At 39.5% G+C, this 26,728-nt stretch overlaps 1 protein-coding gene across 6 annotated transcripts in view; it reads left to right on the top strand.

Annotated features, from left to right (window-relative positions):
* Positions 1-26,399, top strand: part of FOCAD (focadhesin) — a 311,561-nt gene extending 285,162 nt beyond the window's left edge. For 4 of the 6 annotated variants that reach the window (XM_081238309.1, XM_081238312.1, XM_081238311.1 and 1 more), the window contains exons 36-44: positions 4,372-4,500; positions 6,644-6,759; positions 9,544-9,804; positions 10,785-10,874; positions 14,187-14,364; positions 15,916-16,013; positions 17,503-17,754; positions 19,801-19,876; positions 22,540-23,272. In XM_081238309.1, the coding sequence (XP_081094435.1) occupies positions 4,372-4,500; positions 6,644-6,759; positions 9,544-9,804; positions 10,785-10,874; positions 14,187-14,364; positions 15,916-16,013; positions 17,503-17,754; positions 19,801-19,876; positions 22,540-22,613 (1,274 nt within the window). In that variant the 3' untranslated portion in view covers positions 22,614-23,272. Of the gene's footprint in view, positions 1-4,371; positions 4,501-6,643; positions 6,760-9,543; positions 9,805-10,784; positions 10,875-11,587; positions 11,696-14,186; positions 14,365-15,915; positions 16,014-17,502; positions 17,755-19,800; positions 19,877-22,539; positions 23,273-23,923 lie in introns of those variants that run through there. The other 2 variants (XR_014016190.1, XM_081238313.1) reach the window with 2 other exon arrangements.
* Positions 26,400-26,728: the final 329 nt, after the last annotated feature.

Here is a 26,728-nt window from a genome sequence, read left to right as displayed (position 1 = left end):
CAAAATTAGCAGAAGGAAAGAAATCATAAAGATCAGAGCAGAAATAAATGAAATAGAAATAAAGAAAACAATAGCAAAGACCAATAAAACTAAAAGCTGGTTCTTTAAGAAGATAAACAAAATTGATAAACCATTAGCCAGCCTCATCAAGAAAAAGAGGGAGAGGACTCAAATCAACAAAATTAGAAATGAAAAAGAAGTTACAACAGACACTGCTGAAATACAAAGCATCCTAAGAGACTACTACAAGCAACTCTATGCCAATAAAATGGACAACCTGGAAGAAATGGACAAATTCTTAGAAAGGTATAACCTTCCAAGACTGTACCAGGAAGAAATAGAAAATATGAACAGACCAATTACAGGTAATGAAATTGAAACTGTGATTAAAACTCTTCCAACAAACAAAAGTCCAGGACTTGATGGCTTCACAGGTGAATTCTATCAAACATTTAGAGATGAGCTAACACACTTCCTTCTCAAACTCTTCCAAAAAATTGCAGAGGAGGGAACACTTCCAGACTCATTCTGTGAGGCCACCATCACCCTGATACCAAAACCAGCAAAGATACTACAAAAAAAAATTACAGACCAATATCACTGATGAGTATAGATGCAAAAATCCTCAACAAAATACTAGCAAACACAATCCAGCAGCACATTAAAAGGATCATACACCATGATGAAGTGGGATTTATCCCAGGAATGCAAGGATTCTTCAATATACGGAAATCAATCAATGTGATACACTATATTAACAAATTGAATAAAACCATATGATCATCTCAATAGATGCAGAAAAAGCTTTTGACAAAATTCAAAACCCATTTATGAAGAAAACTCTCCAGAAAGTGGGCATAGAGGGAACCTACCTCAACATAATAAAGGCCATATACGACAAACCCACAGCAAACATCATTCTCAATGGTGAAAAACTGAAAGCATTTCCTCTAAGATCAGGAACAAGACAAGGATGTCCACTCTCACCACTATTATTCAACATAGTTTTGGAAATCCTAGCCATGGCAGTCAGAGAAGAAAAAGAAATAAAAGGAACACAGAATGGAAAAGAAGAAGTAAAGCTGTCACTGTTTGCAGATGACATGATACTATACATAGAGAATCCTAAATATGCCACCAGAAAACTATTAGAGCTAATCAATGAATTTGGTAAAGTTTCAGGATACAAAATTAATGCACAGAAATCTCTTGCATTCCTATACACTAATGATGAAAAATCTGAAAGAGAAATTAAGGAAACACTCCCATTTACCACTGCAACAAAAAGAATAAAATACCTAGGAATAATCCTACCTAAGGAGACAAAAGACCTGTATGCAGAAAACTATAAGACACTGATGAAAGAAATTAAAGATGATACCAGCAGATGGAGAGATATACCATGTTCTTGGATTGGAGGAATCAATGTTGGGAAAACAACTATACTACCCAAAGCAATCTACAGATTCAGTGCAATCCCTAACAAATTACCAATGGCATTTTTTATGGGACTAGAACAAAATATCTTAAAATTTGTATGGAGACACAAAACACCCAGAATAGCCAAAGCAGTCTTGAGGGGAAAAAATGGAGCTGGAGGAATCAGACTCCCTGACTTCAGACTATACTACAAAGCTACAGTAATCAAGACAATATGGTACTGGCACAAAAACAGAAACATAGATTAATGGAACAGGATAGAAAGCCCAGAGGTCAACCCACATACCTATGGTCAACTAATCTATGACAAAGGAGGCAAGGATATACAATGGAGAAAAGACAGTCTCTTCAGTAAGTGGTGCTGGGAAAACTGGATAGCTACTTATAAAAGAATAAAATTAGAACACTCCCTAACACCATACACAAAATAAACTCAAAATGGATTCGAGACCTAAATGTAAGACTGGACACTATCAAACTCTTAGAGGAAAACATAGGAAGAACACTCTTTGACATAAATCACAGCAAGATCTTTTTTGTTCCACCTCCTAGAGTAATGGAAATAAAAACAAAAATAAACAAATGGGACCTAATGAAACTTCAAAGCTTTTGCACAGCAAAGGAAACCATAGACAAGATGAAAAGACAACCCTTAGAATGGGAGAAAATATTTGCAAATGAAGCAACTGACAAAGAATTAATCTCCAAAATTTACAAGCAGCTCATGCAGCTCAGTATCAAAAAAACAAAAAACCCAATCAAAAAAATGGGCAGAAGACCTAAATAGACAATACTCCAGAGAAGATATACAGATTGCCAACAAACACATGAAAGCATGCTCACATCACTAATCATTAGAGAAATGCAAATCAAAACCACAGTGAGGTATCACCTCACACCAGTTAGAATGGGCTTCATCAGAAAATCTGCAAACAACAAATGCTGGAGAGGGTGTGGAGAAAAGGGAACCCTCTTGCACCGTTGCTGGGAATGCAAACTGATAACAGCCACTATGGAGAACAGTATGGAGGTTCCTTAAAAAACTAAAAATAGAACTACCATATGGCCCGGCAATCCCACTAGTGGGCATATACCCAGAGAAAACCACAATTCAAAAAGACACATGCACCCCAATGTTCATTGCATTACTATTTACAATAGCCAGGTCATGGAAGCAACTTAAATGCTGATCGACAGATGAATGGATAAAGAAGTTGTGGTACATATATACAATGGAATATTACTCAGCCATAAAAAGGAACAAAACTGGGTCATTTGTTGAGACATGGATGGATCTAGAGACTGTCATACAGAGTGAAGTAAGTCAGAAAGAGAAAAACAAATATATATTAACGCATGTATGTGGAACCTAGAAAAATGGTACAGATGAACCAGTTTGCAGGGCAGAAATTGAAACACAGATGTAGAGAACAAACGTATGAACACCAAGGGGGGAAAGTGGCGGGGGTGGTGGTGGTGGTGGTGGGATGAATTGGGTGATTGAGATTGATGTGTATACACTGATGTGTATTAAATTGATGACTAATAATAACCTGCTGTATAAAAAAAAAGGTACTAATAGGGAAGGACTCTAAGACACATCAATAAGTGAGAAAAATAAGGTGTAGTAGAACGGAGAGTTATAATATGCTGTATTTGCCTAAAAAATAAGAATGATATTTCTGCTTTTTGAACTATGTGAATAAATTATTATATAATTTTAAAAACAAAACAAAAAAATAAAAAATAAAGTAACTGTTTTACTGTCAAAAAAAATAGTACTGCTACAAACATGGGCATGCAAATATCTCATTGAAACTCTACTTTCAGTTCTTTTGGAAATGGGATCGCTAGGTCATAAGGTAGGTCTATTTTTAATTTTTTGAGAAGCCACCATACTGTTTTCCATAACAGTTCTATTTTATAATCCCACCAGAAGTTCACAAGGGTTCCAATTTCTCTACATCCTCACCAACACTTTTTTCTATTTTTTTAAAAATAGTAGCCATCCTAATGGCTATGAGGTGATATCTTATTTTGGTTTTGATTTGCATTTCTCTGATGATTAGTAATGTTGAACATCTTTTCATATCTTTGTTGCCATTTGTGTACCATCTTTGGGAAAATGTCTTCAAACTCTTTGCCCATTTTTATATGTTTCTCCTTTTCCCTTTCCCTATGTTTCTCCTTTCTACTTTTTCATACATCATTTCTGACCTCCTTGTAACTTCACTTGTATATGGCCCTCAATGGCTACTCCAACCCTGGCTTCACCTTATGTCTGCACTTAGAACTGCTAGAGTGTCTCATTTTTTTCAATTTCAAATTACCTCCCACCTGAAAAAAAAATAAAAAGAAAAGAACATGGTGCTATGTCACAGATAGCTGGTTAACCTATGGATGAGCTGTTACATCCGGTGCTCACCTGTGGATCGGTCAGCCATGGCACAGGCTGAGGAGAAGAAGAAGCAGGGATCACATGGGACAGAATGTACCATTTAGAGCCACAGGGGCTGAAGGTTAAACAATTTTCCTGAGAAGGAGATGGACCTGAGTGGTAGTGATTGTCTCCTCTTCTAGAAGTGGATTAAGGAGTGAGTGAGCAATAAGGCCATAATGTAGAGTAAGTTACTCTTTGTAGGAAGCTCAATGAAAAGACATGAGAGAGCATGGAAGAGAGTTAAGTAGCAATGTGGAATATTCCTATCCAGACAAGAGGGAAAGACTGGAGACAAATAAGAGAGAGAAGAACAGAGGGAGCAAAGTTTCTAGCAAATGGGGTTGACTTTAAGGGCAGAGAATTGAAAGGTTGAACACAATTGAAGCTGTGATACCAAATCCTTTGAAACTAGTAGAAAGGAGGGAAAGTTGGCATGTTCAGTTTCATGATGCTATTGAGGTATTTTATTATTTTTTTCCTTTCTGTTGCAGGTCCTGAATCTGTGCCTCCTTCCCTTCTCAAAGTTGTGATGAAACCCATAGCAACTGTTGGAGAAAGCTACCAGTATCCTCCTGTGAACTGGGCTGCACTCCTCTCTCCACTTATGAGGCTAAACTTCGGTAAATATCACGTTTTTAGGTCTTCAGATTCTGCTTTTAGGATGTGACCTGAATAGAAAATTGTGTGTCACAATTGGTAGTGACTGGATGGACGTCTGGGTACTTGAAGTTTCTTCCCTTGGATGGGACAGCTGGGTTACTTTCATTGAGTCACTTTCTAAATAGCTGAGGGGGAGGGGGAGGAGGTTTGAAGACACAGACCAGATGCACTCATCAAAACAATACTCGACTGAGATGGTGCATGTCGCTGGGTATGTGGTGCAGGTCCCAGAAAGCCTGGTTTGATGGTTATCAAGCTGCATTTTCAGAGCTCCAGGTTTCAAGGAAATGCCCTATGGGATGCTGTATTAGTTTTCTATTAGTGCTGTAACAAATTACCACAGACTTAGTGGCTTGAAACAACACAAATTTATTATCTTATAGTTCTGTAGGTCAGAAGTCCAACATGGTTCTCACTGGGCTAAGATCAAGATATCCACAGAACAGCATTCCTTCCTAGTTGCCCAGGGGAGTGATGTGGCCTGAATGTTTGTGTTCCCTGAAAATTCATATGTTGAGAACCTAAACCTCAATGGGATGGTATTAGAGGGTGGGGCCTTTGAGGGTGATTAGGTAGTGAGGGTGGAGCCCTCATGAATGGGATTAGTGCCCTTGTAAAAGAGACCCCACAGAGCTCCCCAGTCCCTTCCACAATGTGAGGACACAGCAAGAAATCAGCAGTCTGCAACCTAGAAAAGGGCTTTCACCGGAACCCAACCATGTTAGCACCCTGGTCTTGGACTTCCAGCCATCAGAACTGTGAGAAATAAATTCCTGTTGTTTATAAACTACCCAGTCTGTAGTGTTTTGTTATAACAGTCCAAACAGACTGAGACAGGGAGAATCCATTCCCCTTCCATTTCCAGCTTCTAGAGAATGCCCATACTCCTTGTGGCCCCCCTTTTCCATCTTCAAAGCAAACAACAGAGGGCTGAAGACCTCTCATGCTGTCGTCTTTCTGGTTCTCTGAAGACAGGAAAGGTTTTCCATATTTAAGAATTCATGTGATTAATGGGTCTATTTCAATAATCGAGGATAATCTCCTTATCTCAAAGTCTTTAACCTTAATCACATCTGCAAAGTTCCTCTGCCATACAAGAGAACATATTCACAAGTTCTGGGGATTAGATATAGGCATCTTTGGGGGCCGTTATTCTGTTTACCACAGGTACTTTGTGGTGAGAGGCAAAGGGAATGCACATCTCAGTTTGTCCACAGCAACCTCTATTATGGAGTTAGAGTATTAGCATAGGCAAATTTAGCTGCATGTATTTGCCCCCCACTTCCAAAAAAAAAAAAAAAGGAGAACAAGTTTTAACAGTGCTATAAATTGTACATGTGTGTGTATTTGCTATGAGTGCTCTTTTACAATAGGTGCTTACTTACATATGATATACAAAAAGATTTGTATACTATAATTTATGTACAGTTTAAAGGATAATCAAAGATGATTTTGACTGAACACAATTTTCATTTGAACCTAATCCTATATAAGATATGATCTCACCATACTATGCTTCCAGATCTCACCATACTATGTTTCCAGAAAAATATGTTCCCCTGCCCCTCCCCTGCTTTTGTGTGCTATATTGAAGATGTTGGTGTTTTAGTAAAAATCCTTAGTAAAAAGAAGAAAAGGTCTGGTTGGGAAGATGCATCTGCCGACTGGGATCTGGCTTAAAAAGACTGGGTCACTAGAGAATGTGGATACATCTCTAAGTCCTTCCAGATTTGTCTATGTGCTGAATGTAAGATGGAGAAGAGAGAAAAACAAACAAGAGATTTTTAGCTAGAATTTTCTCTATTTTTTAATAGTATTTTAGTGTTTAGGTTTGTCTAGACATCACAAGAGAACTTTCCTGAGCTATTTCAAGATCCTTGCCAGTTCCAAGACTCAGGCCTCTGATACAGTGGGTACGTTCTTTTGCTTCGTAACTAAAAACATCTCTTGAAATACATTATGGTTTGCTGAAGTTCCATTACCTTTAGACATCACACACAAGTTCTTTTACCTTTAGATGTCTGATTTCAGACATTGAAAACTGAATATGAGTTAAGAGAAGCAGCTATATTACAGATATTTTTTTCCTTTCTTCTCTTTCAGGTGAAGAGATTCAGCAACTGTGTCTTGAAATTATGGTGACCCAGGCTCAGTCATCCCAGAATGTAGCTGCACTGTTGGGAATATGGGTGATGCCGCCACTGATCCATGGTCTGAGTGTATGTAGTAATTAAGGATGCTGAGCAACAGGAGGATGTGGTTCTTTTGGGGGAGATCAACATTCATTTGTGTGTGAGCTTTCAAAGTCAAGAGTGGAAAAATGGGATTTCACAAAGAGTGAGGACTTGACAATAGCTGGACAGCAAATTGGAAAATTGTGGGACACAGAACTCTGCCATAGCCATCACCATTCATGCTTTCAGCTACCATTTATTACAAGAAAAAGGGACAGTGATGATCAGAGATATTAAAATTCCTTTCTCAAGACCATACAGGTAGAAAGTTGTAGAGTTATTGGAACCTGGGTTTGTTTATATGATATGCAGTCGTTTCAGTGGGTCTTAAAAGAAAGGCAAATCCACATGCACTGGATAAATGATCCCTCCCTTTCACAGAAAGGCAGCAATTAAGGCGAGCCTTGAAGGCTTGGTAGGATTTCATTAGGCATCAAGTTAGAGACACAAGGGAATGTAAGTGGGAAGGTGTATGTGGAGAGAGTAGAATATCTCTGCCAATGGTGTTCAGCTTGAGTAAAGTGCTGAGGGAGAAGTGATCTAGCCTGGTATTTATGATAGAGGGGGCCAGCACCTTCCAGGGTATAGACTAAGGGTAGGTAGGAAGAATAGGGTGAGATTATTTAAAGATGTGAAATTAGTAAAGATGTATAATTTTGGGTACATTTCAAGGTAGGACCAAAAAAAAAAAAACCCACCACATTCCATGATTCCTTAGAGGTTTACCAATTAATTATAAGCTAAATGATCTCCTCTTTGTTATTCTTCTATTCTAGGACGCTTTAATTCTTTGAGGATAGTGCAAAACCCTCTTATTATTTCCTCAGTCTTTTGGCTTTAGTATCTACTCTGTACTTCTTTTTTTTTTTTAAGATTTCCTACATCTCCTGATTCTTTTTAATTGAAGGTCAGTGTTACTGAGGTCTGCATCCTTTCCATCAGCTGTTATTACCTGTCTGTTCCAAACAGCTCCCATTTAGCTACCACTTAATGAGCACTTGTTATGTACCTGCTGCTGGTAAGCACTCAATGAGTACTTTCAGACATCAGATTTAATCTCTCTTCAACCGTGACAGGCCAATTTTTTTTTTTACAGCTCTATTGAGTTATAATTTATGTTCCATAAAATATGGCTATTTTAAGTGTATAATTTGATGAGTCTTAGTACATTTATATATTTTCATCCATCACCAATAATATTTCCATCACCCCAAAAAGTTCCATCGTGCCTACTTATAGTTAATCCCCACTCCCAGTCTCAGACTCAGGCTACCACTCTTCTTTTCGTCTCTATAATTTTGCCTTCTTTAAAGAACTTTCATATAAATTTAAATTTCATATAAACTTTAGAAATTCTTTAGAATGGAATTGTACAGTATTATATCTTTTGTGTCTGGCTTATTTCACTTTTGAGAAGTAGATTTTATTTCCTTTTTATAGGTTGATAAACTGAAGCAAATGGAGGTTAAGCAAAGTTTACATAGCAAATAAATGGAAGAGTCCGGCTGACTCAAAAGCCTGTATCTTGAACACTGTTCTGTTAATGCTTCCTTCCTTTTGAATCATCTATAATTCTAACAGCCTGTTTTTTTGATCTCAGACATTTTTCTAGGTTTTAGTTATCCTTCCATTTCTCTTTTAGATCTGTCCTATTTTTTTTTGCATTTGTCCTTGATTAGGAACCTTTCTTATTATCTTTGTTAATTAACAAATTAAGTTTGTAAATTCATTTTTAAATTATGTACCTGCTCATTTAAAAAATGATCTGAAATGGCATGTTTTTTAACATGAAATCTTCTGTAACTCATGAAGCTACATTGATCTTTTTTTGAAATTTACTGGTTTTTGTCAGATTTTATTATTTATTTATTTATTTATTTTTTTGTGCAGTATGCAGGCCTCTCACTGCTGTGGCCTCTCCCGCTGCGGAGCACAGGCTCCGGATGCACAGGCCCAGCGGCCATGGCTCACGGGCCCAGCTGCTCCGCGGCATGTGGGATCTTCCCGGACCGGGGCACGAACCCGTGTCCCCTGCATCGGCAGGCGGACTCTCAACCACTGCACCACCAGGGAAGCCCCAGATTTTATTTTTTAAAGCACTTCTTTTAGACTTGCTGCTCCTTTAGTATCATACTTAATGTTTCTAAGAATTTTTGAAGCCTGCCTTCTCAAAGTCTGTGGCTCACAGCTATCATTAACTATGCCCCTTCTTAGCTCTCCTGAACTCTAAGATGCTATGGTCAGTTCCACACGCTCAGCTGGTTCTTCTTTGCTCAGAAATGGCCCCAGAATGCCAGTTCCCCTCATTATTTCTTTATTCTTCCTCAGAAGAAGAAATGAATAATATTAGATATTCTGTTTAGTTGATTTCCAGCAGTTGAGCCTTCATCTTCAGGAGCTTTTCTTGCCAGAGAATGTGACCTTTTAAGACTGAATAGCAACTGTCATGTTCTTTTAGAAGTAGCATTTTATTCCCCTCGCTGAAGAGATCCAAGGTTTAAGCTGAGTAGTTCACAGATGAATTGGCAGATACCATATATCCACACGAGTCACCCTGGATCAGAAGTCACCGCAGCTGCTAAAATTACATGCATCGGTGGTCCATTGGACCATGAAGCTGTGGGGAAATGAGGGTCTAGGAAACAACCTGAACTTTTTATCTTTCACCTGAACCTTTTATCTTAAAAACACAGTGATGACCTAGAGGTTTTGAGCATTACAAACCCAGACTTGCCTGTTTACATCTGACCTCCTCTGTTTTGCTTTCAGCTGAATATCAAGAAATACCTCCTGCTATCTGTGCCTTCATGGATAAAACACGTCTCTGATGAACAGATCGTGGGTTTTGTTGAAAGCTTAATGGTGACAGTTTTTAAAGCAGCTTCCCCACTCTCCAAACCTGAGTTATGTCCGAGTGCCTTACAGGGTCTGAGCCAGGCCATGAAACAGCCCAGCCCTGCCTACCACCTCTGGAGTCTGCTCAGCAAAGCTACTGGGAAAATTTTTGACCTTCTGCCAAATAAGATTCGGGTGAGGAACAAAAATATTTACATTCCTGACAATTTATGTTTGGGATTTTTTAAAGCCTTTTGGCAAAGCAGGAAGGTATATGTTTTAAGAATGTGGTGGGAAGGCTAGCAAGAAATAACCACATTCTTCACTAAGAATGTTTGCTTCCAAGATCTAAATTGAGGTTGAATATTTAGAACCAAAGTTTTGAGCACGCTCAGAAGTCGGTTAACCAGTGCGGCACCAGGAAGTTTGCTCTTAGGCCTTTTACCAAATGCCTGTAGAAGATGAGCACGTTCAGAAATCCTCACAGTTGGGCTTCCCTGGTGGCGCAGTGGTTAAGAATCCGCCTGCCAATGCTGGGGACATGGGTTCGATCCCTGGTCCGGGAAGATCCCACATGCCATGGAGCAACTAAGCCCTTATGCCACAACCACTGAGCCTGCACTCTGGAGCCCGTGAGCCACAACTACTGAAGCCCACACGCCTAGAGCCCGTGCTCCGCAACAAGAGAAGCCACTGCAACGAAGAGTAGCTCCCACTCTCTGCAACTAGAGAAAGCCCTGGCGCAGCAAGAAAGACCCAACGTAGCCATAAATAAATAAACTTAAAAAATAAAAAAAAGAAACCCTTATACTTTACACCTGGGGAGTCCTTGGGCGTATTGTCCGACCCACTATTTACATCAAGTGACTTAATACTAGCCTTGCCTCTCCCCCAATAGACTTCTGAAACGTAGTTGTACAAAGAAGTTAAAAATCCATTTGGAATGATGGGTTCTGATAAGGAGAAAAAAGTACAGTCAAACGAAATATATGCAATAACAGGAAAGATTTTTTTAAATGATAAAAATTGGCCACGAGTTTTGGCTTGGTTAAGATTAAAATCTCATCAGCTGCTGTTCGTGGAGATAAGCAAATCTAATGATTTTGTCAGAACATTGAGAATATACGTGTTATTTTACACTATATTTTGACATGCTTTGGATTTTTCTTTACCAGAGAAACGATCTAGAGCTGTATATCAGTGCAGCAAAATGCCTCTCGGAAATGACAGACGATGAAGCCAATCGGGTTGCCCAGATTACTGAGGTAATAACATATCTATGTGTTTTTTTATTATTGAGGTGGACATTACAATTGAGATGATTATAGTATCCTTTTGGCTGAAGCTAGCTTTGCTTCATATTTGTTACTGGCTAATTTCAGGAAACTATCTTTTTCACTGTGGGGTCTCATGTCCAGCCTAGTATGGTTGGATATGTAGTAGTATATAAATGGATAAATGAATGAATAACTTTTTAACCTAATTAATCCCACTTTGTCAAGAACATTTTAGTGTTACTGATGAGCAAAAATAAGTACAGGACATCTTCAATACAAAATCCACAAGAATGGAAATATTCTGACCAAAGAACTTTCTGGTGCGTGGTAGGCACATTTATTTTTCTTCACCTGATACTTACCCTTTTGGAATGAAGAAAGGTGGCTGATTGAAAAACAAACACTATTATCACTGACACAAGATAATTAACAAGTACCTCTCAGACCCATACCGAATCAAAGGATAAATAAGCAAAAAGCAGCATAAGAGTAAAGTTGCCAGATTTAGAATATAATACAAGATACCTTGTTAAATTTGAATTGCAGATAAAAAATGAATAATTTTTTAGAGTAAGTACATCCCAATGGGACCTACTTATTCAAATGGCATCCCTGCATACCAGGTAATACCAAAGGTCTAGAGGACAGTGAGCCCTCACATCGTGGGTGGTCATCTTATCATTTATTTCACTATATGGCAGGTTGGCCTGTTAAGTTGAATCCTTGAATCCTCTGCATTGTATAGCTGTGATGCTCAAACTGTGGCCGACGGACCCACAACATCAGCCTGGCAAGTGATGAGAAATGAAAATTCTGGAGTCTCACTCCGGACCTACTCAATCAGAAACCCTGGAGGGAGGCCCAGTGGTGTGTGTTTTAACAGTCCCTCCCAGTGATTGTGGTTCATCCTAAGGTTTGAGAAGCACTGTTAGAATATTTGGAATATCGGCCTTTTGGAGATTAGTTTGTTTTAAGCAAGGATAAGCAGTATAAGGAAATGCTTGAGAGAGTGGACTCTGGAGCCTCACTGCCCCAGTATGAAAGCCAGTCTCTCATTTACTAGCAACGTGACATTGGTGAAGTGTCATAACCTCTCTCTGCCTCGGTTTCCTGATCTATAAAAGGGAGATAATAGCGCCTACCTATTAGGGCTGTTTTGTGAGAGTTAAATGGCTTAATCCATGTTAAGTTGTTGGGAAAGTGCCTGACCCAAGGCAAGTACTCAGTAATAACTTATTATCATAATTATTACGTTCATGTAATTTATTACAACTTGTTATATTCATGTTACATTGTTCAAAGTAATTAATATAATTTACTTTGGGGTACCTAGAGCTAAAAGTTGCTGTGTTATTCACTTGGGTTTCTAAAATGCCATTCAGAAGATTGTCACTAGAACATTCTAAGTCCTGTTCTGGTGTCCCCAAAAGAGTTAATGTGTTCCGCTGAGCCCTATGTTTTCTATTCATTTCTAGAAAGAACACAGGTAAGAAGAAGGTACAGGTGAAGAGCTCAGACTCCTTGGGTTTCAGCTCTTACTCTCTGTGGCAGTAAGCAAGTTGCCTAACTTCTGTGCTTCAGTCTCCTCATCTGTAACGGAGGGATGGTAACAGTAATCTGTTGCTCAGTGTTAGAATTAAATGCATAATTCAGTGGTCCTCAAACTTTTTGGTCTCGGGACTACGTTAGTGTCTTAAATGAGGATGCCAAAGAGCTTTTGTTTATGTGGGTTATATCTGTCAATATTTACCATGTTAGAAATTAAAACTAGAAAAAATTTAAAATATTTACTTAAAAGTAATAATAATAAACCCATTGCATCTTAACATATGTAAGACAAAACTATTTTCCAAAAAACAAATTAGTGAGAAAGTGGCATTGTTTTACATTTTTGTAAGTCTCTTTATTGTCTGGCTTAACAGAAGACAGCTGGATTCTCACAGCTGCTGCTTCATTCAATCTGTTGTGATGTTGTTTGGGTGAAGTATGTGAAGAAAATCCAGCCTCACACAGATACATAGGTGGAATGGGGAAGAGTGTGTTAACAGTCTTTTCTGATAATTGGGGATGTCTTTCGTTGATACTGTACCAAAACTCAGCAAGCATTGGTTTCTTATAGGTTAGTTGAAATGTGGAATCTGAAACCATATCAGTGAACTTCACATACTCTGTTACATTAAAATCTATTGGTCATTTGCACTGTGGGTCTTTAACCAATGCATGATTTTGTAAGATATTATTGCAAGATTTGTAAGATATATTGGTCATTTGGAAAATACTGAGTCACTAAATTTTGAAAATCTTCCAAATGTTGGTACATTTCATTATAAAATATCAAAACATCACATTTGTCAGTATCACCAGCAACTTCATCAGAAGTCTTTTACGTATCTGCTACTAAAGTCATAGTAGCAGATACAGATTTTCCAAAAATCTAATTTTCACTTAAAAGCTCACATTTTATCATTGGCAATAAATACTGTCAAGTATTTTCCTTGAAGTGACAGTCTTACTTCCTTCACTTTTAAAAAATAATCAAATACTCAGTTTTCATAACCATAGTTTGTCCATCAATTATTCTTTTCAACTAAATGGCGTTCCATGAGTAGAGTGGCTATTTCAGCTCACAACTCACTCTCACAACTTTCTCCTTGAGATGACCATCACACTTGGGGATGCAGCACAAGTCTTTTATGCATACTTCCCATTTGGTCATGCAGAATATTACAAAGATGTACTCAAGGGCAGAGGTTTAACAAAACTAGTAATTTTTATTGTTTAAAGGATATTTTAAATGAAACTAGCTTTTTAAAAAATTGCAAGTGTCAGTGAAAAATACAATGAACATTACTACAGTTTGGGGTCTTATTATGAATATAGCTTGACCTCACAGACCCTCTAAAAGGGTCTTGGGGTGCCCCATAGGTCTGTGTACCACCCTTTGTGAAGTGCCAAATTAACACAGGTTAAGTGCTTAGAATGGTGCCTGGCACATAATAAGTACTGTATTTGTTAGTTATCATTATTTGTGTATCTTTCCTAAATATCCTCACCAGTTAACCCCTGAAATCATTTATGGTTTGTATGAGAAAACAGGAGGTGACATTACAACCATCTGTCTGTAGGTACATTTTAATATAGTACGCAGGCAGGTAGGTCACACAGTGCAGGAAACGAACAGTTTTAGCATTTGGAATGGTAATCAACTTCAAACTCACCCCTTGTCTTTTGCCCTTGCCCTGAGGTCCTATAACAATTTCAGTTAATTTAATAGTAACTGAACAATTTGCTTTTTTGCAGAACAGCCTAGAAAAGGCTGCCTTTGTCAGACTATACTTGGTCTCTCAAGGACGATTCCCCTTGATGGGCTTGACTGATGTGCTCAGTGTTGCTGTTCGGCACCATGAAAAAGACACACTGGCCTGGATGATACTGCACAGCTTATACCAGGCACGGATTGTGAGCCACGCCAACACCGGTAAGACCAGCTGGAGGCGAACATCAGGAACAGAAAGATGTACCTACCATCTTTTAGGTTGTAATTGTTTCCTCAAGTTAACTAGTTTAGTGCTTCTTGACACAGGCGAGGCCTTGTAACCCCAAATGAGTAGCACCTTGGATAGAAACGAGCAGTTACAGCTCACATCAACTTTTTGGAGGTGGGAATGAATTCTACTGGTGACTTTTATCTTGTCTTTGGCCCTCTAGGCCCTCAGAGACATAAACAAGTTTATCAGGTTGATTCTGCCTGCTTTCTTTCTCAAGTAGAGGGATGCTGTTTGATTCTCCCTGATGTTTTCATGAAAACGGCTTTTGGGTGGTCATTTTACAAAGAGAAAAAGAAAGCAGCAACAACAAATTAGTTATTCTATAGAAGAACTTCTCAGGGGTGAGAAGAATAAAATATGGACACCCTTACTACATCCTCAAGCCAGAAGCTGCAGGCCTGAAGCTCTGCTAATGAATGGTGCAACTTTTAGACCATTTTAGACATTTATACTTTAATAATCATCTAAAGAGGGAGCTCCCTCATTTCTCCTCCATGCCTTTGGTCATATGCTTATAATTTCTCAAGTCTACATTCAGGTCCTGAAGGCATCTGGCTTCAGCAGATCAGACGTGGCTGGGAGGCCCTTGTGACCCATCATCCCCATCTCTTGTATCTTGAAGGCTTTGAGAGAAAACTGACAAATACAATTGTAATACTCTTTGCAAGACTGTGTAGGAAATTTTGATTCATCATCCTCTTTGGCAACTGAGAGAGTTGTCTCATGTCCACAGAAGCGCCAGCCCAGTGAAAAGTGAACCTGTGATGAGGAATGAGATTTTTTACTCTAACTCAAAAGTGTATTTATCAGGCAGAAAACTAGCAGGTATTCCCTATTAAGCATGAAGATACATGAAGGAAACAAATTTGATATTGCCTTTGGTCCTAACTAGCTGGCCTTCAAATTTAGTTCCCATTTTCCTCTCATGCACTAAATTTTAAGACGTTTCCATGTAGTCTCTGCTGTGCTGAAAATCCTCATTTTTTTAAAGGAAAAATTAATATTCATGTTGATGTTTGTTCTCCAGTTAGCCTGTAATAGCTGGGTTTTGTTGTTTTTTTTAATGTCTTTAGGATAGGTATTCTTTATGATTTTTGCATAAATTGGGAATATTTAAGCAAGGGAGGACTATAAAAACAACTAGTTATCAAAGATTTAACACTACTAACTAGTTGGCATGCCCAGTTTCTCCTAGTGTGTTTCATGTTGAGCAACTCCAATAAATGCATTTCACCATTTTATCACAGATTTGAAGAATATATTAGCTTTTAAAAATAAAGACCAAAATATGGTCATCTGATGTGAATAGTATTAAAAACTCTCTCACGGGTGAGCACAAGTCTCAGGTACCATTAAAGGACTTGAAACTGTCGCACAGAGTCCTTGGCGGGTGTTCTGCTTTAATTATGATGGTAATCGCTGATCTGTTTTACATTGCAAAGGAAAACCATGGTCTGGTAAGAAATATCCTTTTGTTTCAGGCGTGTTGAAGAGAATGGAGTGGCTCTTGGAACTGATGGGTTATATCAGAAATGTTGCTTACCAGTCAGCGTCTGTTCAGAACGTGGCTCTTAACGAGGTAAAATGTAGAGGAGTCATTTGTGGCTTCCTTAAAATATAGAGGATATTTACTCTCCCAAAAGAGGAACACATTGCTGCTTGCAGCTTTCTTTCCTTCCTTCCTTTTATTTTTGGGAAACAAGGATGGCAATTATCTGATGTCACAAGGAAATGGATGTTCTTACCAGGCTTTAGGAGATGCCCATGGCTGCCCTTTGAAAAATATTTTCAACAGAACGCGTTCCTTGACAGGCAGTACACAAAGGATTCTAGCTGGAGGGGGAAACTGGGATCCTGTGTACTTGGGCTGGACCCCTCAAAGACTGGGGTACAGGGCTCTGGCCTCCACACTGGCCCAGAGCATGGCTTCAAACACCTGGTTTGAAGGGGTTCCTGAAGTGTATGCAAGTAATCTGTGTTTGTGCCAATACTTAACATGCACATATTGGAGGGAAATTTTCACCCCACCTGCAAAATGACCTATGACCCAAAAAAGGTTAACCACCACTAGTACTGGGTGAGTAAAACAAAAAAAGATTAAAAAATGAAGGACAGCACTTTCCTACTCTCCTCATTTTCTTGACTCAGCTGCCCAGTGTGCTTTTTTTTTTTTAGTATTTTTCCATAGCCATGTTTCATGGGTCTCCTGTTTGCTGTGTGAGCAAAATATGCATAACCTGGGATGTTGTTTGATATTCTGCCCAGCTCTTCTGCAGAGCTGTGTGTCTTTCTGAAATTTTCATTAGTGAGATTAGGCATTTTAAGAGTTTGAGGGGTACTTTTAAACTTTTTTTTTTTTGAGTTAGCATAATCTTTCCTCTTTTTCTTCTGATTTCCAGTTTGTATTAACCTTCTCTGCTTTCTTACAAAATCTTTTGAAACTTAGAAAATACAGATAAACAGAAGAATAATTTAAATCACAGTAGTACAGTAACTGAGAGGTAGCCCTTGTTACCACCATTTCTACAAGTGTCTAGATTAGTCTATAAAATCTAAATGCATGGATTCTAAACATTTTTTTTAATGCATGTGGAGAGTCATTTGTTGTTTCTGTTTAAAAACAGAATACACTATACATATTTTTGAAAATCAGTTTTGGCCACATAATAATAAACCTAAATATCCCTGTCTGTATCTCTCTTAATTAATTTTTAAATCTCTTTGAAAACACCAAAACAGAGGAATGTTTGGATCTCAGTATGATTAGGTGTTAAATAAATTATGTTTCTCTTGAAATGTTAGAACGCTAATAATGAAACTATTGGGCCTTCTGTCCTCACAAAAGAGGATCCTTCAAACCTTCTGAAACCCCAAAATGTCTCTTCATTAAGCATGGAAATAGTTTGCTATTCGGTCCAGTCCCTCTTCTGGGGTAGGGGTGGGGCAGGCGTAAGGTTTGAGTGACGGGGAAGATAACATCGCCTCATGATGGGGGCTGTGTATGTGAACATGTGTTACTTTGCATTGTTAAAGCATGTGACCTGACCTTGTTCCTATTTCTACTGTAGGCTTTGGATTTCTTGTTGCTGATATTTGCAACAGCAGTGGTTGCATGGGCAGACCACGCTGCCCCTCTGCTCCTTGGCCTCAGTGCCAGTTGGTTGCCATGGCATCAGGAAAACGGTCCAGCTGGGCCAGCATCAAGGTTCCTTGGCAGGAGTCCCTTGCACAGGGTCACTGTGCAGGAGGCTGTCACTCTCCTTCCCAGTAGCATGCCTCTTCTGCTGCAGAAAGAGCCATGGAAGGAACAGACCCAGAAGGTGAGGTTGGCAGCTACCTGCTTGTCAGGGCAGGCGGCCATTTTCTCTTCAGCAGTTTCTGCTGTAGAATTGAGGTGGGAGTTAAGTGAAACCTGAGTCACACTACAGGCTTTCCTAGTCAGCCTCGAATCTCAGCCAGATGCAGAGCCTCAGAGATTGAGGCTAGCCCAGGCTCAGGGTAACCGCTGACTAAAAACAACAGTGACAACAGCAACAACTTGCTTACAGTTAGGGGTGAAGTGGAAAGAAAAGCTTATACTTGCCTTCATTTATTGAAGACACATGTGTTCTTGATCCTGGGGATAAAAGGATGAATAAATCTCTGAGAGCTCAGAATTTCAGAGTGAGGACAGACAGGAAAGCAAGTTCAAGGTTGCAAGATGGTATGATAAGGATGCAGTGGTGATGGGCAAGGGAGGGGGGTGATCAACAGTGTCTGGGGATGGGTCCAGGAAATCCTCCAGGGAGATGCGAATCTGGAGTATCCATCTTTTACCATATTTAAGGTTCCCCACAGCTCATTCCATGAGATAGGTGTGTTCCAGGTGCTTCTGGCCTGTGCGAGATACCGTGGGGAGATTTGTAAAGGCCTAATTTCATCACCTTTGCCCTCAGGAAAACCCAAACTATAGGAAGTACCTTTTGGTTTTTAATACTGAGTTTCCCCAGGCTACTAGCTGTCGTGAAGAGCATATGAAAATATGGTACATCCTTTATTTCTCATTACGTAGCTCTGACCTGTCTTGAATTGTTGACTGAAAGATATTTTTGAATCCCATTTAATCAAAACTGGATTTTTACGAGGTTGAAAGCTTAAAGCCAACTTTGTGAGGCTTAATCTTAAAATCTGAAGATTAATCTTTAAAAATATTTCTGAGCTGTGGACCCACAGTTTAGCCATGAACTTCACTAAGCATCTCAATTAAAATGCCTTTGTTTTCTTAAACCTGATAAGCATTAGTAGTATTATCCCAAATTTTGTGTTTTCTTTTTCATTTTAAATGAAAATAAATTTAAATGTGGTATTCTATCCCCTTATTTCTGGCCTGGGACACCCTGTTCATTTTGGACTACAGTATAGACATCCTGCATCTATTATGTATTTGTAATACCTGATTTATTTACTTACCAGTAGGATATGATAAAGCAAAATTGAGGAAAAGAAAATAAAGAAAATTTTAATTAAAGCAGGGAATTAGGAATATTTTCTTTTTCTAGTCCAAAGTTAAAAATCCTAGTACCTACAACTAGTGTATGTGTTTTTCAATGAGTCGAGATTGGCAACATTTAGTCAACGAAATTATCCGGTATCTAATTCAAAAACAATTTTGGCTGCACCTGGGAGATCAGTCAAACTCGTGAGTACTATGAGTTTCTACCTCATCTGCAGGATTTATTTGCAGCTAATACGCTTGGGTCTACCTAGTAAATTGTTTTATGCCTTTTCTCTTGCATCAACTTTGCTTCATATCCATTTGGGCACAAATTGCTCTTAGCCACAGAAACATATTTTAGGAACAGGGGCTTACATCTGATGTGTTTCCCCATTTACCACCCCAGCTAGGAGTCTAGGCCTGATACACACGGAACCAGGTGGCAGGCAGCATGATGTGAAGAAGGAGTGTGAGGCTTTGAAGCCAGGTGCACATGGGTTCAGATCTTGACTCTGCCATTCACTGAGAGTGGACTTGGGCAAGGTTCTTAGCCTCTCTGGGGCCTCTCAGAGTGATGAGACGGAATGTTCATGGCACACAGGAGGCCCTCTGGGCCCATGCCTACCCCACTCTTAAAAGCTACAGCAAGTCCCAGGGTAATCAGCAAAGGAAGGAGGTTTGACTTCGCTAGGTCATTTAACTAAATGAGAGCCATTTCCAACTTTCCCATCTCTTGTGCCTGGTCCCGTCTCTGCTCCACTCTCCCAGCCCAGGCAGGTATTGTCCAGGGACTACTGCCCTGATACTCATATGTGCAGGCCCAAGGGTTTGAATGATGTCTTACTGATAGTGAGATTGTTTTCACTGATACCATTCTTCATTTTCACTCTAGTTCATTGACTGGCTATTCAGCATCATGGAAAGCCCTAAAGAAGGCCTCTCAGCAAAGTCCAGGGATCTTTTAAAAGGTATCACTTCTGTACTTTATGCCCATCCAGTGTTGTCTGTGCTGCAGAACAGCATCCTAGCATATGTTGGCTCCTGAAAGGGCTTGTCTTGGTTCAGTTTAGAGAAGTAATATGAAGCTGTCACCAGTGTGGCATTCTTGAATTTGAAAGTGGTTAAAAAAAGTTGCATTGCCTTTAGATTTTTTATTTAAATGGTTTTTAAATGTTTTATTATAATCATAAAATATGACTTAAAATTTAGAAAATTCAGAAAAGTAAAAATAAGCAAAGAAGAATCCAGAATCCCACTGCCCAATGACAATTTTGATTGTTTTTCCTAAGTTTTTGCTCCCTCTGTATATGAGTATTAACGTTTTTATAATCATAGCCAATTGAAAAATGTACATACACACTTTGAATACTGCCTTTTGTACTTTAAAATTATTTTAAAAGCATTTTAACCCGTTCTTACACTGGCTTCAAAAGTATTTTTAATGGCTGCATAGTATTTTGCCAAGGGAATTGGACATTTCCCATGCTTCCAGGCATTTAGGCGATTTTCATGTTTTTTATACATCTCTATTGACTGTTAAACTATGACTGTGGGATCTACAAATATAGATGATCTTTCTGTGAAAATTATGTAGATGTTTTTACTCAAATCTGAAAAGTCTTCTGGGCATTGGCTCTGTGGTCCAAGACAGCTTGTACTGTCATCCACATCTTGAGACTTGGGGGTCTGGATCCTACCAGTGGCAGCTGTTGATGCCCCTGACATGCTGTAAGCTACTGCACTGAAAAGTCTTACCTTGGGAAAGTTGCCTGCTGGCCTACTCTTCTGATAATTGACCGTATTTTGCTTTAAGTATGGTATAATCTATTGATTGCCTAACAAGCGAGAATTATCTAATGTGTTGGTTCTTGTCCTTCTCCCTACCTCCGAAGTAGGTGGGAGGGCCTGTGTAGGACGATGATTCTGATCAACCACAGAACTTCACTGAGGATCAGGGCAGTGGTCTGACATATTTTCACTTGACCATTCCCTAGAGACTTGCTGCTAGGATTTCCTCAATTTATTTTCCTTGAGGAGTTTGGACTAATTTTTAATGGCCATGGGTCTATAATTCCATTGGTTGTTCCCAACATATACTGTCTTAGGTCATGAAGATAACAATTGATACCGATGAGGAAAATAGTTATTTGGGTCAAAGAAGTACATGTTCACTTGATCGTGTATTCAAGGGCTTACTAGTCACACACAATTATTATGTAGCTCTGGCTTACCCTCATTCCCTCACACTATTATATATTTTTTTAATCTCAATATATTTACATTAGTATTCCAAAATAAGATATGTAATAAGTTACCTAGAGGGGTTACACGTAACTTCCCTACTTTAAATCGATCTCTGAGGGACCCATGACAGCTAAGGTGTGTGTTCAAATATAGTTTAGTACAGTCATACTTACTCCAGTGAGCCCATGAACCTAACTTCATTACAGGATCAGGTTTCTTGTCTTTGTTTACCTTTTTTTTTTAATAAATTTATTTATTTTTGGCTGCATTGGGTCTTCGTTGCTGCGTGGGTTTTCCCTACTTGCGGCGAGCGGGGGCTACTCTTCGTTGAGCTGTGCTGGCTTCTCACTGCGGTGGCTTTTCTTGTTACGGAAGCATGGGGGCTCTAGGTGCGCGGGCTCAGGAGTTGTGGCGCACGGGCTTAGTTGCTCCACGGCATGTGGGATCTTCCCGGACCAGAGCTTGAACCTGTGTCCCCTGCGTTGGCAGGGGGATTCTTTTTTTTGTTTGTTTTTTTTGTTTTTTTTGTTTTTGCGGTATGCGGGCCTCTCACTGTTGTGGCCTCTCCCGTCGCGGAGCACAGGCTCCGGACACGCAGGCCCAGCGGCCATGGCTCACGGGCCCAGCCGCTCCGCGGCATGTGGGATCCTCCCGGACCGGGGCACGTACCCGTGTCCCCTGCATTGGCAGGCGGACCCCCAACCACTGCGCCACCAGGGAAGCCCCAGCAGGGGGATTCTTAATCACTGTGCCACCAGGGAAGCCCTGTTTACCTTTCAATTAAACTTTTTTAGTGGGGGCTTCCCTGGAGGCACAGTGGTTGAGAGTCCGCCTGCCGATGCAGGGGACACGGGTTCATGCCCTGGACCGGGAAGATCCCACATGCCGCGGAGCAGCTAGGCCCGTGAGCCATGGCTGCTGAGCCTGCGCGTCCAGAGCCTGTGCTCCGCAATAGGAGAGGCTACAACAGTGAGAGGCCCACGTACTGCAAAAAAAAAAAAAAAAAAAAAAAAAAACTTTTTTAGTGGAAAAGTGATATTCATGTAGAAAAGTGCACAAGTAGATTTTTACAAAGGGAACATACCTATGTAATCAGCACCCAGATGAAGAAAAAGAGCATTGCCAGCATCCCAGAAGTCAGTTTTTGTTTTAATTATGCAGAATTTCCCACTAACTGGTTTTAAAGTAACTTAAAAAAAAAAACCTTTCCTCAACCTTTATTAATCGTTTTCTTCCATTAAAATTCTGTCTAAGGCTTGATAGGAATTCTTAAAGATTAGCTGAGTGAGAACAAGCCAATTTCTATTGACACCTTTTTGATCTAAATAACTTTTTCAAATGCAACTCCACCAAATGCAACAGTGCACTTTATTTTTTGTCCCCTTAGCCACCCTGCTGTCCTTGAGAGTTCTCCCAGAGTTTACGAAGAAAGCTGTATGGACCAGAGCGTATGGTTGGTGAACAGTTTTGCAGTAGCCAGCAGCATTCTCAGCTGGATGAGGAAAACCATAAAGACAGAAGGAATTTTTCAGAATTCGTGTCTGGGCTTACTGAGACGATGCAGAGAGCTGAAGGTCATGAAAGGGTGGCCACACAACCGACAGCTTGAACCGTGCATGCCAGGACAGGGGCCACTGCTTCAGTACCCAGGCCATTTGAGACTGAAACAAGAACTTGGATTTTCTTTTATTTGGCTAGAGTTCAATCTAAAGATTTTTTGTGAAAATCTAATTATATCATCTCCTCCCCACTAAATTCTAGTAAAATAATCCTGTGAATTTTGTGCATGTGACTTTTGTTTTAAGGCATGGGGAAGGTTTTGCTAGCAAAACCAAACTGTAGCAGTGACAGTGGAATCTGATCTGTTTCCCATGAAGTCTCCAGAGGATATTCATTGACTCAGTAAGTTAGACATGTTTTCTTACTCTTATTGCTAAAACACTCTCTTGGAACTGCTATACGCGTTTAAATAATAAGCATGGTGTTAAACATTGCTAAATCAGACTTGTAAGTGGTGGCTATAATTTTTTATGCTTGAGTCTCTTGAATGCAAGTGAAAGTTACCCAATTCAAAATAAGGAGGGGAAGGTGTCTTTGCTCATAGGTATGGCGGAAGCAACATGGGGTGGACTCTGATTCAGCTTGAGTCATGTGAGTCCTTGGGTGGGGTGGGGAGGGTTCTACTTGACCAGGCCGGGGTCACGTGTCCATCCACCTGAACTGGGTTCCCCCAGAAGAAAGGTGATAGGATGCTAGGCAAGCAAAAAATGGCAAATATCTCCTCCAAAACATCGATCTTTTTTTTTAATAAGTAAGTACAAACCCCTGTCTTAATCAGGGTGACTGGTGGCCTAATGCCAAGTAAATGAAGGAATGTGACAGCATCCTCAAGGGTTGCATTTTACTCAGGGGCTTAGAATCAGCCAGGAATTTAATTTGCTCTGATTGCTAATTATTGTTCCTTCGTGCAGCCATTAATCAGGGCTGTCTTTAGCCAATCATACAAACATACTGATGTATACGTATATGGGATTACTGGGGAGAAAATGTGTGCCACTGGAATAATATACCTTCGTGCTTACCATGCCACAGCAGTGTCATGGAACTTTTAGTATTCCTGTGTGGCATGTACAATACCTTCATGTTGTCACCAAGCATACCTACCACTTAAGTTAAAAATAGCTCTACTAATTTTATTTTCCAAATATATGGATTTATGATTCCAGGTTCCCGATATTTGTGGTTCACTGTGTGATTCACACTGTTTACAGGTCACAGCTCTTTCTTTTGCTGAACTCCGTAGGGTGCCGAGATGCTTACAGAAAAGGAGGAAGGGAAGGCGAGCTCTCAGGTAGTACTTAACTACATCACCAAGTATTTCATCTCTATTACTTCTTTAGAGGCTGAGCTGGAGGGAAATGAGTTTGGAGGAAGCAGAAGCGTAGAAAATTTACGTGAGAAGCCAGCTTCTGTCTCCTTCCCGCCCACCTTGGCTTTCTCATACTACCTACCAATAAGATGCTGACATTCTTCTAACACTTATTACTAGTTGTCAGACTATATAAGTGACTAGAGTTTCACTTGTATTACCTTATTTAACCCTTGCAACAATACTGTGAAGAGGCATTATTTTCTAGTTTTAAATGAAGAAAACACATCTAATAAGTGGCAGAGCTACTACACCTGGAACCAAGGTCCTAGAAACCCCAGGTCCAATGCTCTTTCTACTGCATCAGGCTCATCAGCACCCAATTTCAGATGAAAACTCCTACCAAGTATTAAGCCTCATTCATGCTTAATATAGATTGCTGGAATCAGATAAAAGAAACACCCCTGCCTCATATTAATAAGACTCTGGAATTGGGAAGTTGGGAGTTACGTGTAAAGGAGCAGGTCTTCATGGGTTGAAGGACATTACATTCCTGGGCCAGCTAGCAGATGTGGATGGCAGTAAAGAATAGGGAAGAGGAAATGGGCACTGAAGAACTACTCTCACGTTTCCCCACAAATCAGTGGGCAGACTTGCTGATGTTCAAGGAGAGGGATAAAGAATCAGCCCAGCCTTCCAGACCCAGACTGCCTTTTTCAGTTTGGCCCAGTTTCTTCTCAGTCACACTTTGTCATTGCTCCTGCCTTGACAAGAAAACAGAATAGTACAAAAGGGAGGAAATAAGATCTACCTGTATCCTCTCTTCCCTAGCTCCCTCTTTTTGTTTTCAGCAGTCTTGTGTTTAAGCGTCCTAGGATTTTCCTATTCATAGGATTTTCCTATTCATTCCTATTCATTTGGACTCCATAAAGAGTCCAAAATGTCAAAATCTAAATTTGAAGCTGTAAAGGTTCTAAACTTTAATTATTCTAAGATGTAGGTCACTGGCATAATAAGATCCTTTCTCCTGGTTACCTGTCTGAGCTCCAGTAAGAATTAAGATATTCCCTTGGGATATTTCAGTTTGTTCTCCAGAAACCAGAAGTCTCTGCTTTTTTGAGACCAGACGTTCCAAACTATATACAAAAGGAAAAGTTTCCTTATAAGTCATCTTCTGTTAGTTTTTGAAATCACAAGTTGCCAAGACAAATAGCATGCTAGGGTATACTAACAAATCAATGTGTGGGATTAATGTTGTGTGTCTCAGATGTGTCCAAACACTGTGACTCTTCACTTGAAGAGTGTACATTTGGAACAGATGTTGAGATCCGTGCAAGTGCCTAAAATCTTTGTGCTTTATTTGTAATGCAATGGCTCCATGGTAACCAAGAGGCTGTTAATCACCTTTTTTTTTTTGAAGTTAATTGCCACAAGTTAACTTCTCTAAAATGATTTTAAGGGCTTCCCTGGTGGCGCAGTGGTTGAGAGCCCGCCTGCCAATGCAGGGGACACGGGTTCGTGCCCCGGTCTGGGAAGATCCCACATGCCGCGGAGCGGCTGGGCCCATGAGCCATGGCCGCTGAGCCTGCACGTCCGGAGCCTGTGCTTCGCAACGGGAGAGGCCACAACAGCAAGAGGCCCACGTACCGCACAAAAAATAAAAATAAAAAAAATAAAAAATAAAATGATTTTAACCAAAGATGATATTATAATAATATAAGGAGTAGAACTTTAAGGACTTAACTACTATCTTGAAACATCTTAGTCACTTTGAAAGTAAGCAGTAGTTTTAGGTTTTTGGTAAACATTTTAACAAATTGCTGTTTTAGAAGAGAAATCTGACCATGTGGTTAAGAGGATGGGGCCTTCATTAAGGCCAGAGTTGTAAGCTAGGTCTTTAGGTCTCTGACCTCAACCAGCCTATGCATAGCTACAGGCATTTCAAATGGAACCAGAGGACAGAATGTGGCTGGGACAGTTCACATCTTTCACCACTCTTATGGAAAGATACCTCACATCATCATCTTCATGTATAAATGTATATCATCACTGCTCTGGTGCTGGATATATGCTTTTATATTTTCTGAAAGGAAACACTTTATTCTAATCCTAGAAACTTTAAAGTCTCATCTTTTAAATATATGACACATAAAATATTTATGAAGTTGTGAGTATGCATGTAATCTGTTAATGTTCATAAACCAAAATTCTTTGAAATTGCAATTTAGAAAGATCGTCTGATTCTTGTCACAGGGAACGTGAAATAATGGCCAGCCAAACTATTAGAAATGGAACTGAATAAAAACGACATTGATGACTCCCTGACTTTGGTTTTATTTTTTGTATGAAAGAAATAACCCACCTAACAAAGTAGTTGTGAGAGTTTAAAGAATAAAGAAATATGCTGTATAAATTCTAAAATGTAAAAGAAATGCTTTCACTTTTGTATGTTTCACTAACAATAAATAGTAGCTATAATGCTTGAAACAGGCCTGACAACATGTATGTCAGGACTTGGGAAGATAATGGAAATTTCTTAAGTAAAAAATTATTATCCTTAACAATTAATACATTCTAGAAGTAGCACATTAAGGAAAGATATTTATGTAAGTTTTTTTAAAAAAAAACTCTATATGTGTCTTCTGAACATGAAGCACCCTTTGAGATAAATCCAAAATAACTGAAACATCACCTAGTTAATCTGATA

This window comes from Mesoplodon bidens (genome assembly GCF_964165515.1).
Source record: "Mesoplodon bidens genome assembly, chromosome: 6".
In the NCBI taxonomy this organism is placed as follows: domain Eukaryota; kingdom Metazoa; phylum Chordata; class Mammalia; order Artiodactyla; family Ziphiidae; genus Mesoplodon; species Mesoplodon bidens.
The sequence above is the reverse complement of the archived record's forward strand: the minus strand, read 5'-3'. Positions and strand labels throughout refer to the sequence as shown.